This window comes from Eschrichtius robustus, chromosome X (assembly GCF_028021215.1).
Source record: "Eschrichtius robustus isolate mEscRob2 chromosome X, mEscRob2.pri, whole genome shotgun sequence".
NCBI classification, from domain to species: domain Eukaryota; kingdom Metazoa; phylum Chordata; class Mammalia; order Artiodactyla; family Eschrichtiidae; genus Eschrichtius; species Eschrichtius robustus.
This window is the reverse complement of record NC_090845.1, coordinates 49520002-49535563: the sequence shown is the minus strand read 5'-3', so window position 1 is coordinate 49535563 and position 15562 is coordinate 49520002. Positions and strand designations below refer to the sequence as shown.

At 40.7% G+C, this 15562-nt stretch overlaps 1 protein-coding gene across 5 annotated transcripts in view; it reads left to right on the top strand.

Moving 5' to 3' along the window:
* The first annotated feature begins 272 nt into the window (after window positions 1-272).
* FAM120C (family with sequence similarity 120 member C) overlaps window positions 273-15562 on the top strand; it is a 168301-nt gene continuing 153011 nt past the window's right edge. For 4 of the 5 annotated variants that reach the window (XM_068533855.1, XM_068533856.1, XM_068533854.1 and 1 more), the window contains exon 1: window positions 273-982. In XM_068533855.1, coding sequence (XP_068389956.1) covers window positions 290-982 — 693 coding nt within the window. In that variant the 5' untranslated portion in view covers window positions 273-289. Of the gene's footprint in view, window positions 983-8835; window positions 9112-15562 lie in introns of those variants that run through there. The other variant, XM_068533858.1, reaches the window with a different exon arrangement.

The following is a 15562-nucleotide window of genomic DNA, read 5'->3' as shown; positions in this document are numbered from 1 at the left end:
AGCGGCCAAAGAGGGATAAGAGAGAAGTGACGAGAGCCCGTCATCGCTTTTATCCTCCCAGCCTCTCCTGAGTCCGGCCGGCCTCACCACTCCTCTCCACCCAAATCCAGTCTGTGGTCTCCTCCCCACCCCTGCCTCATTCCCTCGCTAGCTCACCCCGCCCCTCGGGAATCCTTTGCCCGCCCCCTCGCCCCCCGCGGAGTGCGCACGCGCCCGCCCCCAGCTTCGCGCCCAGATCGCCGCCTAGCCTGCTCGCGCAGCCGCCGTCTCGTCTGCCCACCGACGAAGCATGGGCGTCCAGGGCTTCCAAGAGTTCCTGGAGAAGCGCTGTCCCGGGGCTGTTGTGCCCGTGGACCTCCTCAAACTCGCGCGTACGGTATCGCGCCAGCAGCAGCAGCAGCAGCATCGCCCGCTGCCGCCTACGGCAGCCCTAGCGCCCGGGGCTCCACGCGCCGCCAGGGGCTCCGCGCCTCTGCAACCGCCGCTCGCGCCCGCTGCCTTGGGTGCCTACTCCGGGGGCGCGGGGCCGACTCGGCACCATCACCCCGCTCACCACTTCCACCATCACGGCCAGGCGCACCCCGGGCTGCACCCGCCGCCGCCGCCGCCGCCCCCTCCGCTGCCCGGGGCCCGGGTGCTGGTGGACGCGGGCTCAGCGCTGCCTCGGCTTTATGGCGGCTACCAGACGGATTGGGTGTGTGGCGGCCAATGGAACGCCATGCTGGGCTACTTGTCAGCGCTATGTCAGGCTTGTGCCTATCCCGGCGGCGACGGCTTGGAGCTGGTGGTCATGTTCCCCGGGGGCCTGGGCAAGGACCGGCTGGCCGAGTGGGGCCGTCGGTGCCAGGCCGAGCGGCAGACAGCGCAACTGATCGTGGGACACGTGGGCAACAAGGGCACCCCTCCTCCACGGGCCTGGTTCCTGCCACCGGCCTGCCTGAGCCACTGCGTGAGGCTAGCGCTCATCCGCTTCCGGGTCAAGGTGAGGGAGGGGCCGGATCTTAAATAATACGCCCCACACCTATTCCCTCCCAACTAAACACCTAACCACCCACCCACTTACCTGTCCCCCATCCACCCACTCAGCGCCCAGTCAGCTAACCCACTTGCCTAACTACCCTCGATCATTTTATCCATCTACCCAACCCTTCATACCACGCCCTACCGATTCGCTCACCTGCATAACTACATCTCTACCCATGTCATCCCAATAACCCCCTTTATCCAATTGGCCTATCCCTAGGCTTTAGCAGAATTTCTTTTGTAGCCCCATCTTTCTCCTGCTGTCTTCTGCCTCAAGCTGAAATGCCATTTTCCAAATTTTTCCAGTTGACATCTCTCTTCTATGTCTTTTTCCAACCTTGCAGCAAATCAGTTAAACGTGTTAATTGAACACCTTTCTTCTACAGCTTTTCCCCGAATTTTGAACCAGTGCTTCTTTTGCACCCATCTGTTCATTCAGCCTTTTTCATTTCAACATGTTTCTACCTCATCCTTCCTTAGCCTAAACAAACGAACAAACAAACCCACTGGTTCAGTCAGTTTTCAACAAGTATTAACCCACTAAGAGTAAGGGGTTTAAAAGACATGTGAGACATGGTTCCTGCCCTTGGAAAATCAAATATATCAAATATATACACAGGAAACATTTATTTAATGGTATAAATGTGTATGTGATTATGATTTATGGTACAGATTGGTACCTGTTTTGTGTGTGTGGGGGAATATCTGTGGGCTAAAATGGTCAGAGGAGACGTCCTTAAAGAAGTTGGACCTCACCTGGGTCTCCAAGGATGAATTGGATTTGAATTGGTTACAGGTTTGGGAAGAGGCTTCTTTAAGCAGGAGAAAGAAAATGAACAGAAGCAAACGGGAATATCAAGCATGTGAGGTCCCATGGGTAGTTCAGTCTAATCTCTGCATGTAGTTGGTCACTGCATATGGGGCCTGGAGAACAGCTTGGCAGCAACCCCAGTTCTTGGCACAACTGCTGTTGCTCTGTTGCTTTTCCATACTCTTGGGTTTCAAGTTCCTACGTGTAGGGAATAGCAAGGCTTGAGAAGTAAAGGAGGTGGGCAGGAAGAAGAAAAAGAAAAGCAGTACAGGGTTGGGTAGGACAAAACCACAAACCCATTCCCCAACCAAGGCTCTTGGGGATGTGTGCATAGTCAGAAGATAGGATATGGAATCGTGGGAATCATAAACTAAAGAAATGGTGCTGGGTGGAGTAATGAGGAAAAAAATCTCAGCTGAGAGACTGAAAGACCTGCATAAAGAAACTCACAGTGGTCATAGAGCTTGTGGCTAGAGTCCAGTCATGCTAGACTCCTTGTGCCCAGCATCTAATCTGTGCCTAGGCTGGGTAATTATAGCTGTTTTTAATAATTTTTTAAAAAAATTCAATCACGAGCTATCTCAAACATACAAAGTAGGAGAAAAAATATGTCAGACACTCATTTGCTTGCCTTCCTGACTGAGCATTTTTCAGTAGATTCTTCTTTTATGGCCATTCTTTCCACTTTGTTTTCACTGCTACCACTCGAGCTTTAAGGACTTTTTACCTCATTGTCATTATTAACTTGGTTGCCGGCAACAGTGACTAACATTGATGGAATGCTTACTATGTGCCAGCTGCTAATCTGTGTGCTTTAACAACAACACCAAAAATTATCTCATTTGATCCTCACAATAACCTGTGAAGCAGTATTACCCGTTTTTTCAAATGAGGAAACTGAGGCACAGGAGGTTTAGAAACTTGCCCAAAGTCACCCGGCAATAAATGGCAGAGCTGGGATTCTGGGAGTCATGCCCAGGCAATCTGGCTCCAAAGCTCATGCTCTTAACAACGGTGCTCTAAGATGAATCTTTCTAAAGTGCCAGTGTGATTAAATCATTCCCACACTGGACTAAAATCTTCCTTGGCTCCTGGGTAAAGACAGGTCTGGCCTATTCATTTGTATTATTTATTGAGTGCCTGCTATAGGCTAGGTACTATACTGGTTGCTGAGGATTCAGAGGGAAGTAAGGGGATCCCTGCCCTCACGGAGGTCAGAGTTTAGTAAAAGAGACAGACTGAAAACAAGAGTTGCAGATACCGTGAGCTAATTGCTAATGATGAAAAATGTGGTCCCTGTAGGGGGCATTGGTTAATTCTGGGTGAGGACGTGAAAGTTGGGGGAGGTTTCACAGATTGGTACTGAGCCTTGAGGAGGGCTGGGAAGGATGGTTCAGAGGGGACAAGGATGTGGAGATGTAAAATGGCCTACTGTGAGCTCTGAATAGATTTTGATTGGAGGTTGGCAGGAATTGAACACTGAGTATGGGTTTGGGTTTTTCCAGCTTTTTTGTTCATACACCTCATCAGTGAAAATTTTTGAGAAGCAACCCTAATATGGCCTACTAAGATTCTTCATTACACATAGTCTCATTTTTAAAATCCCAGCAGTTCATAAAAAAATAAGATGGATTGATAGGTGATAAAGCAAATGTAGTAAAAATGGTAGAATCTCAGTCGTGACTTTTCTAATGTTCACTGTAAAATTATTTCAACTTTGCTATATGTTTAAAGGTTTTCTTAATAAAATGTTGGGGGGAAAATTTACCAGCAGCCCTCTTCAGTCATGAGTACCACCGTTTGTGAAATACATGTCTTGTTCCCCATGCTAGATTATAAACAAACTCTTTAATCTTCTCATAGTCTCCATAATAACTTGTATATTTTAGGTGCAGGATACATTTTTTTCCCTGAATGAAAAGGTTAGTGATCTTAGAATGCATTGTAGGAGTGACTTTTTAAAAGTGTGTAATGTGGCTCTTAACATAGTGGATTTAAGACTGGCTCCAAAAGTGCATATGTAAAGTATCTGTAGATGTTATCAGTGAGTGAAGTTTTCTCTCCCGGTTCTGGTCAGTGATTGTTGTTGTTGTTGTTGTTGTTGCTGTTGGAGTGATGGAGAACTTCCTGGTTTGTAACACAGACTTGAAAGGTATTGGTTAATAACTCATTGTGGTTTGCCTTTTCAGAGGAGTGTTCCACTGTCTTGAAGATAGCAGGTTTTCACTTGAATGATCTGCATGCCTACCATACCTTTTGATTGAAATGCTAGTGCTTTAGAGCAAAACTCACTAGTGTTTTTCTCCTCCCCTTGGTTCTGTTCTTGAGACTAGGTCACAGGATGGGCCTTTATTCCCAATCTCATTTTCATTTGTGATAGAGAAATAGAGATGGAGGGATTACATAAAAAGATAAATTGCTGGGTTGTCTCTTTAGCTTTAGACAATTTAGGACTTCCCATGAAAATATTCAGGGTATATAACTGGGATGAATTTTGTCATTTGGTTTGTTTCATTTGTACGTTCTGCAAACCTTTGTAAGTTATCATTGCCAGTAGCAGAAAAATTAAGTAAAACCACAAATTGCTACCTGATCTCTTCCTAAGGGTCTCAGAGCAACCCTAAAGCAGTTTTAGAATGTGGTTTGAAAGATGATGTGGGGTGGTTAATGGGATGAATACTTTGTTTTAATGGTTAAATATATATATTAGAAAAAAAGATAATCAACGCATGAAACCCGCAGTTTCACAGCTATAACTCTTTAGAACTCTTTAGGCCAATTAAAGAGAAGTAAGTTGATTTAAAGAAAAGTATTAAGGTTCAGTACTTGGATGTGGCAGAAATCATGTTGATGGTAAATGAATAAGCAAAGTTTGAGAAGGCTGACCAACAGCTGATGCCATTTTGTGCTTTCGTTCTCTAGAATACAGTATAGCAGTGGCTGCTGTGCCTCCTGATTATTTACTTATCCTCAATCATTGACACATCCTGAAACGTTAGTGACTCTACTAGATGCTCTAGTGGTAGGAAAAATTATCATAATAGTAATTAGGTCTTCTTCTTGAGCACCAAGTTGTATATAAAGTGCTTTTTAAATAGCTTGTTTAATCCTCATAAGCTTGCAAGAATGTGTGATATTCTTCCCATTTAACAGTTGAATAACAGGTGCAAAGAAGTGAAATGATTTTTCTTTGGTCTGGACACTAGTAAATGGTGGGTAAAAATCTGTTCTGGATCTGTATTGCTCAAAGTCTCTTTCCACAGTTTCACCACACAGTTTCCTTTCTGTACATTCTTGTGTAAGATTGTACACTTTTACTGGCCAGATAATATGCATAGATGCATGAAGAAAAATGATAATAAGTAGATTTATTGAGCACTTAGTTTGTGCCAGCATTGCTAAATGTACAATACCGCCAGTACAAGGCAAATGTGTAAGCTCAGTGCCAAGTGAGTGAATCATATAGTGATATTATAGGAATTCAAAAGTAGCAGTCTCTTTCTTCTCTGCATTTTAAGTCTCTCCCTCTCTGGTTTCTTTCACTTATAAGTACGTAAGCGTATACAAATAACCTTTAAAAACAAAAACTTCCTGTTTACTTTGTAATTTCCTTAAGCCATTATCCTTATCCCTGTTCTTCCATTTTAACCATTATTCTTGAAAAAAGAAGACTGTATTAATTCCTATTCCCTAGCCTATTGCCACTTGATATGTGATGTCACCATTCTGAAGGCACCAAAACCATTTCCATTCTTACGCTTTATTCCTCTATGAGATAATTGACATGAGCCATCCTTTCCTTGAATTTCCTTTCTTGGATTCCATAATGCAGCTCACTTCTGATTCTCCTTATAAGTCTCTAGTTCTTTCTCCTCCTCTTACTGCTTCCTTAAGCATTGGTGTTCTCAAGACTTCTGTCCTAGTTATATTCTTCTACATTCATTTCCTGAGCAATCTCATCCATTATTATGGCTTTAAATATTAACTGTATTCTGATTATTCCTATAGCTCTTTCTCTACCCCTAACCTCTCTCAAGGGCTTTTGACACATCTTTTCAGCTTTCTACTACTTGATGTCTTATACGTCACTCATACTAAAAAATATCCAGGATGGAATTCATTATTTTCCCCCAAAACTTGTTCTATTTCTGGTGTTCTCTTTTTCTATGGATGTCGTCTTTCATCCATTTCAAGCCAGAAACCATGGAATTCTCAAATTTTCACTCTCCTGTCACTTCCCATATCCACTCGGTCACTAGGTCCTGTCACCTCTACCTCGGAAATGTCTACTGAGTCCAGCTACTTCCACCCCCGTTGCTCTAGTTTAGGCTGCCATCATTTCTTATCTGAGCCATGAAAATTGCCTCAACTTGTTCCTTTACCACTCTCTGGACCATAGTCCATCTTCTACATTGCTGTCAGAGATACTTTGTAAACCAAAGTTGACTTTTGTCTGTGCCTGAAGATACCCACTGGCTACTTTTTGCCTACCCTACTAAGCCCAGACTTGTCAGCATGGCAGACAGTGCCATTCACAGTCTGATCCCAAACTCTCTCCAAGCCTTACTTGGTGCTTACCTTTGCCCACACCTGTTCCAACCATTGGAATGTCCCAACCATTCTGAACTTTTCTGGCTTCCTAGACATACCATGTCCTCTCACATAGTGCTTTTCTTATTTTACTCTCACCATTGTGTAGCCAATTCCTACTTATTCTTGCTCAAAAGTTATCACTATGAAATCTTTCCCAGCCAAGGTAAATGATGCCTTCCCTTGTGCTACCAGAGTGTTCTTTTTATTTTTACCTCTCTCATATTTTTTTCTCTCATAGTATTTTCATATCGCATTATAATTCTCTTTTTTTCCCCCATGCTATGTATTACATCCCCAGAACTTACTTATCTTATGACTGGAAGTTTGTATGTAATTATCTTTTAACTGAGTTCTGAGAGGGCAGAGATTTTGCTCTAGGGCTTGACACATTATATACAATAATGGTTGTTAAAAGAGAAAGGCAGATAAGGAAGAATTTAGAACCAGTGTTTTATAATGTTATAGTTTCATTCCATGTAAATTAACTTGATTCCAAATGGAATTGCCAAACTCTGTTAAGTAAAAGTAAGTTTTGTAGCTGCTTAGCAATGCATTTATGGAATAAATTCCCCCTTGGTGGTAGTAATAATAGCTACCACATGGGCTCGGTACCTCACATAGATTCATTATGTCATTTAATCATCACAACCACCCTTCAGGATATGTATTAATCTACGTTTTTTATAGCTAAAATAAAAACAGGCTCAGCATAGTCACTGGCCCAAGGTTGCACTGCTGGAATGTGGTTGAGCCAAGATATGAACCTAAATATATTTGACATCAAAATCCTTCATCTTTAACATCTCTCAAAACAGTATAGTTGCATTTTAATAACCTTTTCCAGAACACTTTTCTTATATTTAGTTTGTGTAGCATAATGGCCAAGAACAGACCTTGGAGCCAGACTGCCTGGGTTTAAATCCTTGTTCTTTTACTTACTAGTTATATAAATGTGGGCAAGTTAACCTCTCTCTGCCTCAGCTTTCTCATGTGGAGGAGGAGGATAGTAATAATAGCTACATCACAGACTTTATTGTGAGTATTAAATGATTTAATATAAGTACAGTGCTTAGAACATTATATACCACATAGTAAATGCCATATAAATGCCAGCTACAGTTACTTTGACCAAAATATCTTGTGTGCCAAGTAGATTGGACATGGACATTTCACTCTCATGCCTTAAGCTTGGCATGGCATGTAGGGTACTTCTTGATCTGCCTACCATTCTCTTATCAGGACAATGAATGCTTTTCAGCATTTTTTGAACACCTACTCTTGCCAGACCCTGTGCTAAGTACTATGAACAATGGAATTCATTCATTAAACAAATGTTTAATGGGCTCCTACTGTGCACTAGGCACAGTTCAATATTGGGAAGATAAAGCAGTGACCAAAACAGACAGGTTTCTGACCTCATGAAGTTTATATTCTAGTGGGAAAGACAGAAAATAAACAAGATAAAAAGACAAAATATATAGTATTTTAGGTAGTGTAGTAAGTGCTGTACAGAAGAATGAAGTAGGAAAGTGAGATAAGGGAGTGTTGTGGTCAGGTGGGTACTCTAACCCTCCAGCAGCTCATAGTCTAGTAGGGGAGACAAGTAAGAAAATACTAACAATAATAGCCCGGAGTATCTTTTCTCTGGCTCTTGTCATAGGCCCAAGGACATAGTGGAAGTGGCAGAACCACAGTTTGCATTTCAGACACCAAAACCTTTGCCCTTTCATCTATACCACAAAGAAAATCCCAAAGGTTATGGCAGGGATGGCAAACTGGCAGCCCATAGCACCACACATTTTTTTAAAAGAACTTCATTGATTTTCATTGATCAATAGTGTTCATCAGAATCTAAAGTCAAATAGTGGGTTTGGGTTGAATATTAAGGCATCATCTAGTTGAATGATTTTTCATTTCCTTCTATCATTTAACTTGCATTTTACAAACGCATTTCTTTTTTAACAAATATGAATTCGTTGCCAACATTTTAAAAATTGTGAAACGTTACCAAGAATTCTGACTTTCCAACCACTCTTGAAATATCAGATCCTCTCGCAACACTGGTTGTCCCCTTTTGCCGAGCTACGTGGTCTTCATTTATTGGAGTCTCTACCGATCCATGGTGTCTCCCTGACACAGTGACCAAGTGCCACTTGCCTTTCATGATAACCATCTTCTTCATACATGGCTCCAAGTGATTCCCGCCTCCTGGTATTCACACTCTTGTTTAATCTACCCTCACCCCCTGTGTGTGGGCTGGACTTAGTGACTTGTTTTTAATGAACAGACTACAGCAAAAGTGATGAGATGTCACTTCCAAGATTAGGTTATAAGAAACTGCGACTTCCATCTTGTTTGTTCTCTCTCTCTCTCTCTCTGGCATTTCTTGCTTGATCACTCTGATGAAGCAAGCTGCCGTGTTGTGGGCTGCCCTCTGGAGAGGCCCACGTGACAAGTAACTGAGGGAAGCCTCTGACCAACAACCGGTGAGGAGCTGAGGCCCTCAGTCCAACAGCCCACAAGGAACTGAATCCTGCCAACAGCCACGTGAGTGAGCTTGGAAGTGGATCCTTCCCCAGCCAAGCCTTGAGATGACTGCAGCCCCAGCTGACACCTTGATTGCAGCCTGTGAGAGACCCTGAGCCAAAGAACCCCGTTAAGCCACGCTCACAGATACTATGAGAAAATAAATGCTTTTTAAGCCACTAAGTTTTGGGGGTAATTTGTTATACAGAAATAGATAACTAAGACACCATTGATTGTTGTGCTTGTACTTTTTTATAGTAGTTTTGAAGAATATGAAATATTTCTTGTGCCCATATCTGTGAAAAGTGAAAAAAAGAAGAATTATCTATACAGGAAGGTCATATATTTAAAGGAAAATCAAAGGGAGCCTATTTCCTAGTGGAAGTGATGAGTATTCCTCTATATCTAAATAAAATGTGTTTGTTGAAAGACTACAATTTAAGATACCATTTAAAAATAAACCATTGTAAGAAATATGACCAGTATACAAGAATGATGAGTGCTGAAACAAAAAGAACTTGAAAAAGGGCTTGGAATTTCAATAGGTTGTTTTTGAATACAGACAGAATTAAGTAATACTGCCATGAAATGCAATTATATATTACATGAAAAAATTACCAGGGCTTGAAAGCCTTTTGTAGGTAGTCGTTTAAGAAAAGAGTGTTGAGTACAGCAGAATTTACATTATAAACAAGCATTTGCAAAGGTAGTAGATACTGTTGCTCAGGATGTTAAAAATTGGTGGCTGAACATTTTTGTGACATTGTGTCAAGAAGTTAAATTGTAAAGTTTTAGATTACAACTGGTTACAGCAGATATAAACACTATGCATTTAAAGGTACACTTAGCTATGTGTCTAGCCAGTAGTTCTCAAAGTATGGTCCCTAATCAACAGCACTGTACCACCTGGAAACTTGTTATACATGCAGATTCTTAGGCCTTACCCCAGACCTACTGGAGATGAGGCTTGTTAATTTGTTTTAATAAGCCCTCCAACTGATTCTGATACACCCTAAAGTTTAAGAACCTCCACACCTAGAATTTTGATGCAGTCTAACTCTTTTGGACTTGCCTCTGACGGGTACATCTAGAAATACTTGGATTTTGTATGTTGAGAAAAGTCTTGAAATTTTTAGTATAGATTGGTCAAAATTAGTGAATATGACTACAGATGGTGCTTCTGCAATAGTGTTACTGTTGGACTTAGGAAACTTCAATTTTTTTCAGAAACACTTTACAAAGACTTAAAGCTGTTCATTGTATCACTCCTTAGGATTCCACTTTTTGTGCAAAAATGTTCAAAATGAATCATGTCAAGAACTGGTAATTAACATTGTGGTTTGCACCAAACATAGTTGAATACTTTGCTTGGTGAATTATTAGATTCATGTCATGGAAATCTTCCCTATTATGGAGATTAATTGACCTAGTTGAGGTATGGTATTGAAGATACTGGAAAAAATTACTTATTTGGTATCCAAAAGGCATTCAGCACACCATCAAAGACTGAAATAATATATTTGACCTGTTTGGTTGACATTACAATTCACTTTGAATAAAAACAAGGTTGTTCAGAAATACCTTCCAAATGTGTGGTTGTATTTGCTCATTCCTAGCAAAATTATGCCTTTGGGAAACTAATTTGGCAGGAGATAGACTGGCTGACTTTGCTGAAATTGTTTTCCAAGAAATGAATGTGATGGCCTGAATTACATTCCCCCAATTGTGGAGTTGTCTATTGAATTCCAGAAAAGGTTTTCTGACATTATATTCTATGAAAATGAATTAATGTAGTAGTTCAGTTAACCTTTCTCAATTGATATTCATGGTGTGAAAGAATAGCTACAGTGGAGATACTGAATTGCTGTGCTATGGTACTGAAAGTGAAGCATGATGTCACTGAAATACCAGAATTCTACAAATATCTCAGGAGTAGTAACCCTAAATATAAAAAACACTGTGCAAGACATCTATGTGTGTTTGGAAATTCCTACATTTCTAAGCAGCTGTTTTCCATTATGAAATAGGATAAAAATCATTCTCAGTAAAAGAATTCAAGGCTAAATTCTTTAGTGCACATTGTAACACAAAAATATAAGACCTAACATTGACCTCTTGGTACATAAGAAAAGCATCAGACCTCCTGTTCCAAGTCAAAGGAGAATAAATCAGACGCAAAAATGTAATGATTAAATTTTTCTATTTTGAACTTTTGTTTTTAATTTTGAATTTAAAATGTTAACTCCAATATTTTGCATGTTTATATTGTTAACACCCACAGCATAGTTTAGGAAAAAAAATTTTCTAGCAGTTGATTTTCTTAACCACTTTCATTCATTTATGTTAGCTGCAGGCCCTGGTTCAAGGACTCTTAGAAATTTCTCACCATCACTGTCCTCTCTGCAATTCCTGTCTTCCTTTCCAAGGTAACCCAAAAGCTACCTTGGACTTTTGTTCTCCTCTTATTCCTAAGAATACCTTTCATCAGGCCTTCTGATTTTTCAATACTGCAAGATTTTGCTTTAGGCAGAGCAAGTGCCTATTCTGGAATCTACTTGTTTCAAATGATTTCTGAGGACCTGCAGAGAGTAATATGTACTATAGGCTTCATCTCTGCAGAATAAACAGGCTATGCTTTATTTCATAATGAGTTTTTCAGAACCTGTATGCTAGGTATTTTATATAAATAATTTCAAAGTCTTACAATTAGGTAGGAATATAGCAAAATCTCCATTTTATAGATGAGGAAGTTAAGTGACTTGCCCATGATATGCCCTACCGCTTCAATTTGAGCATAGGTCCACTGGATGCTGAAGTTCCTGCTGTATCTGCTGATTACAAAAGTTATGCTCAGAGTCTCCAGCCCCTAAATGAGCCACAACAGATTAAATAAATCTAAGTCTTCTTTCTTACATGTGACAAGCAGTTTCACCTACAGAAATGGGCTGGCTCTTGGCAGCCTGAGAGCAGTTTAAGGGTACTGAAATTGAGTATTCACAAAATTAACACCTTTAATAGCCTTTACTGAACACTGGATCAGTATTCTACCACCTCTAGCTTGACTGCAGTATTTAATGGCAAAGACTCTACCGTGCGTGTGTATATAGATAACTGAAACTCCTACAGCTGAGAGGGAAGGCCACTTTGTCAATGTTGCCCTGAATTGACTGTGGTTTACGATTGCTGCTATTCTTATGTTTTATTTATTTATTTTTAAAAATATTTATTTACTTATTTTTGGCTGCATCGGGTCTTGGTTGCGGCACGTGGGATCTTTTGTTGTGGCATGCAGTCTCTGTTGCGGTATGCAGGCTTCTCTCTAGATGTGGCTTGCAGGCACCAGAGCACATGGGCTCTGTAGTTGTGATACACGGGCTCTCTAGTTTGGCATGTGGGATCTTAGTTCCCCGATCAGGGATGGAACCCACGTCCCCAGCATTGGAAGGTGGATTCTTACCCACTGGACCACCAGGGAAGTCCCTATTCTTACTTTTTAATTTGACATTATTCCTAGCTTTGTGGTTATCAGTTTAATTTCTTTTTTTTTCAGTTTAATTTCTTAATGGTTGTTGAACTCCACAGAGTGTTGATGCAAATTTGCATCAACAGTAGTTTTGGTCTGTAATTTTAAGGTAATTAGACTTCAAGGCACATAGGCCTTGCAGTTGAAATATAAACCATCCATATTTCTATTGCTAAAGCAGACTTACACATCCTCCCCTTGACTTTTCTTATAAAGTGATGCTTCCTTGTCATCTCTGATTTCTTTTTCTTTGGAATTGAGAACAGGTGGAGAAAGTGGACCACAGAGCCCTGCCTGAGTCAGACACCAGTTTGATGTATTTAACATGGTAGATGGGATCAAGTCTAGCATCCCAACGGCATTTGGGATGACCTGGAGGAAGTTGTATTGCAGAGGTCAGAAAGCGGTATTGCCTCTGGATTAAGCTCTCTATGGTCAGGCAGGATTCTAGAGACCCAGATGGGTATAATACCATCACTGCAACTAACAGGCTTACAATCTAGATATTCTTTATGGCCCTGTGCCTATCGTGAAATATTAATCACTAGAATGTCAGCTCCATGAGGACAGGAATTTGGGGCTCTTGTTCACTATTGTATCTTCACACCTAGATCAGTGCCTGGCATGTATCAGTGCCTGACTCATTAAATATTGGTTGAAAGTCTAAATGGCTCATTGATTCCCTATGTTCTATGCACTGGAGGTATAGCAGTAAACAAAACAGACCAAGAAATCCTGGCCTTCCTGGAGCTTACATTCTAGTGATAAATACTTATAGTTGTTTTTAATAGAAAATGTTCTTTAATAAAATATTTTCTGAAAGACCCAAAATATAAAATAGATAAAATGGAGAATATGAGCTCAGATTGAAGAGAAAATAGGAGTACCTGTCCTGTCTGGTTATTTGGTCCAATTCTCCATAATCCTGGTTTGGGAAGCACAATTTGAAAGCCACTGCTGTAGACTACTACATGTGATTGGAAATGAGACATTTCATAAACTTTTCTCAGGGAGCTGTTTTCCCTTGAGTTTTATAAATAGGTGTTGCTTCTTCTAGAAAGCATTACCTCACTGACTGGTTAGATGCCTTTCCTCTGTGTTCCCATGGTACACACAGGTGCTTATAGCTTCTCACGTTTAAGTGGGCTACTCTGTGCTGTCTGCATCCTGGCATTTAGTAGTCCCTCAATTCGTATTTGTTGGACTGAACAGTAAGCCAGCAATTAAAAGCTATAGGTAGTTGTTCAGAATCTCAACTCCTACTTTCTTTAAAGCTCAAATGTGCTCCTTTTCTGATTTGTTGTTTGCATATGTTGTTGTTTAATCTCACCTAAATAATTTTAGTCTCCTGGAAAATTGCAAGGTTAACAACTGAACTGGACCAATTAGGGCCAGGAACTCATTCTACTTCAGAGGCTAGCAGTCATCATAGATGTGGAAATGGAGCCAGGGTGCTCAGCTATTCCGAGGGGCATTGTGGCTGGAAGGCTTTTTCCTTGCCTTGGTCAGGATTTAATTGCCATCAGTCATTCTAGGTTGTATTTTGCTAGGAATAAATTGTCATGCTGTGTGATCTGACTAGAGAGCAGTGTTTCTTTTTTTTTTTTTAATTAATTAATTTATTTATTTTTGGCTGTGCTGGGTCTTCGTTTCTGTGCGAGGGCTTTCTCCAGTTGCGGCAAGCGGGGGCCACTCTTCATCGCGGTGCGCGGGCCTCTCACTGTCGCGGCCTCTCCCGTTGCGGAGCACAGGCTCCAGACGCGCAGGCTCAGTAGTTGTGGCTCACGGGCCTAGCCGCTCCGTGGCATGTGGGATCTTCCCGGACCGGGGCACGAACCCGTGTCCCCTGCATTGGCAGGCGGATTCTTAACCACTGCGCCACCAGGGAAGCCCGAGAGCAGTGTTTCTTAAACTTGCCTCCCATCATGACAATCACCTGGGGTTCTTGGAAGCAACCTAAGTATCTCTTGTTGGATGAGTGGGTAAAGAAAATGTGGTATATTCATACAATGGAATATCAAGGAAATCCTGCCATTTGGGACAACATGGATGAACCTGGAGAACTTTATGCTGAGTGAAACGAGCCAGACTCCAAAGGACAAACACTTCATGATACTCTTATGTGAGGAATCTAAAATTGTCAAACTCTTAGAAGCAGAGAGTAGAATGGTGCTTGCCAGGAGCTGGTGGGAGGGGGGAATGGGGAGGTTTTAGTCAAAGAGTATAAAATTTTGGTTATACAAGATAAGTCCTAGAGATCTACTGCACAGCATAGTGCCTATATTGTATTGCATACTGAAAAATTTGCTAAGAGAGTAGATCTTGTGTTCTTACTTATCACAAGAAATGATAATAGAGGAAGGAGGAAACTTTTGGAGGTAATAGATATGTTTCTGGTATAGACTGTGGTAATGATATTTATCTCTAAACTCATCAATTTGTATACATTAATTATGTGCAGCTTTTTGTATGTCAATAAACCTCAATAAATTGTTTTAAAAAAACACATTCCCAGCCTAGCCTTAGACATGAGAATCAGACTCTTCAGAGGAGAGGCCTGGAATAGCAGTTACCTCCAGGGAATGGGGATAAGACAGCTATAACTTCTCACTGTACACCCTTCTGTATTGTTTAATTTTTTTTAACCTGGAATATGTTCTGCTTTTATTCACTAGTAATTCCTCTTTTAAATAAGTATTGCAATTCATGGTACAAAAATTCAAAATATACAAAAAGATATATGGCCAAAAAAAAAAAACCTCTCTTGCACTCTTGACCCTAGCCACCAGTTTCTCCTACTCAGAGATGATCAGTATTATCAGTTTGTTGTGTATTCTTCCAGAGAGACTATGCATATAAAGCAAATATATATAACTATACATATAAATACATTGTATATATACATACATATTATATACACACAAATATACCTTTAAAAACCACAAATGATAGTATACTATTTATATAATATTCTATACTTGGCTATTATCATTTAATATATCATGCTGATTTTTCCATATGAGTATGCAGAGGTTTGTCCATATTTTTCACAGTTCCATCCTATTCCATTGCATGCATATGTTATA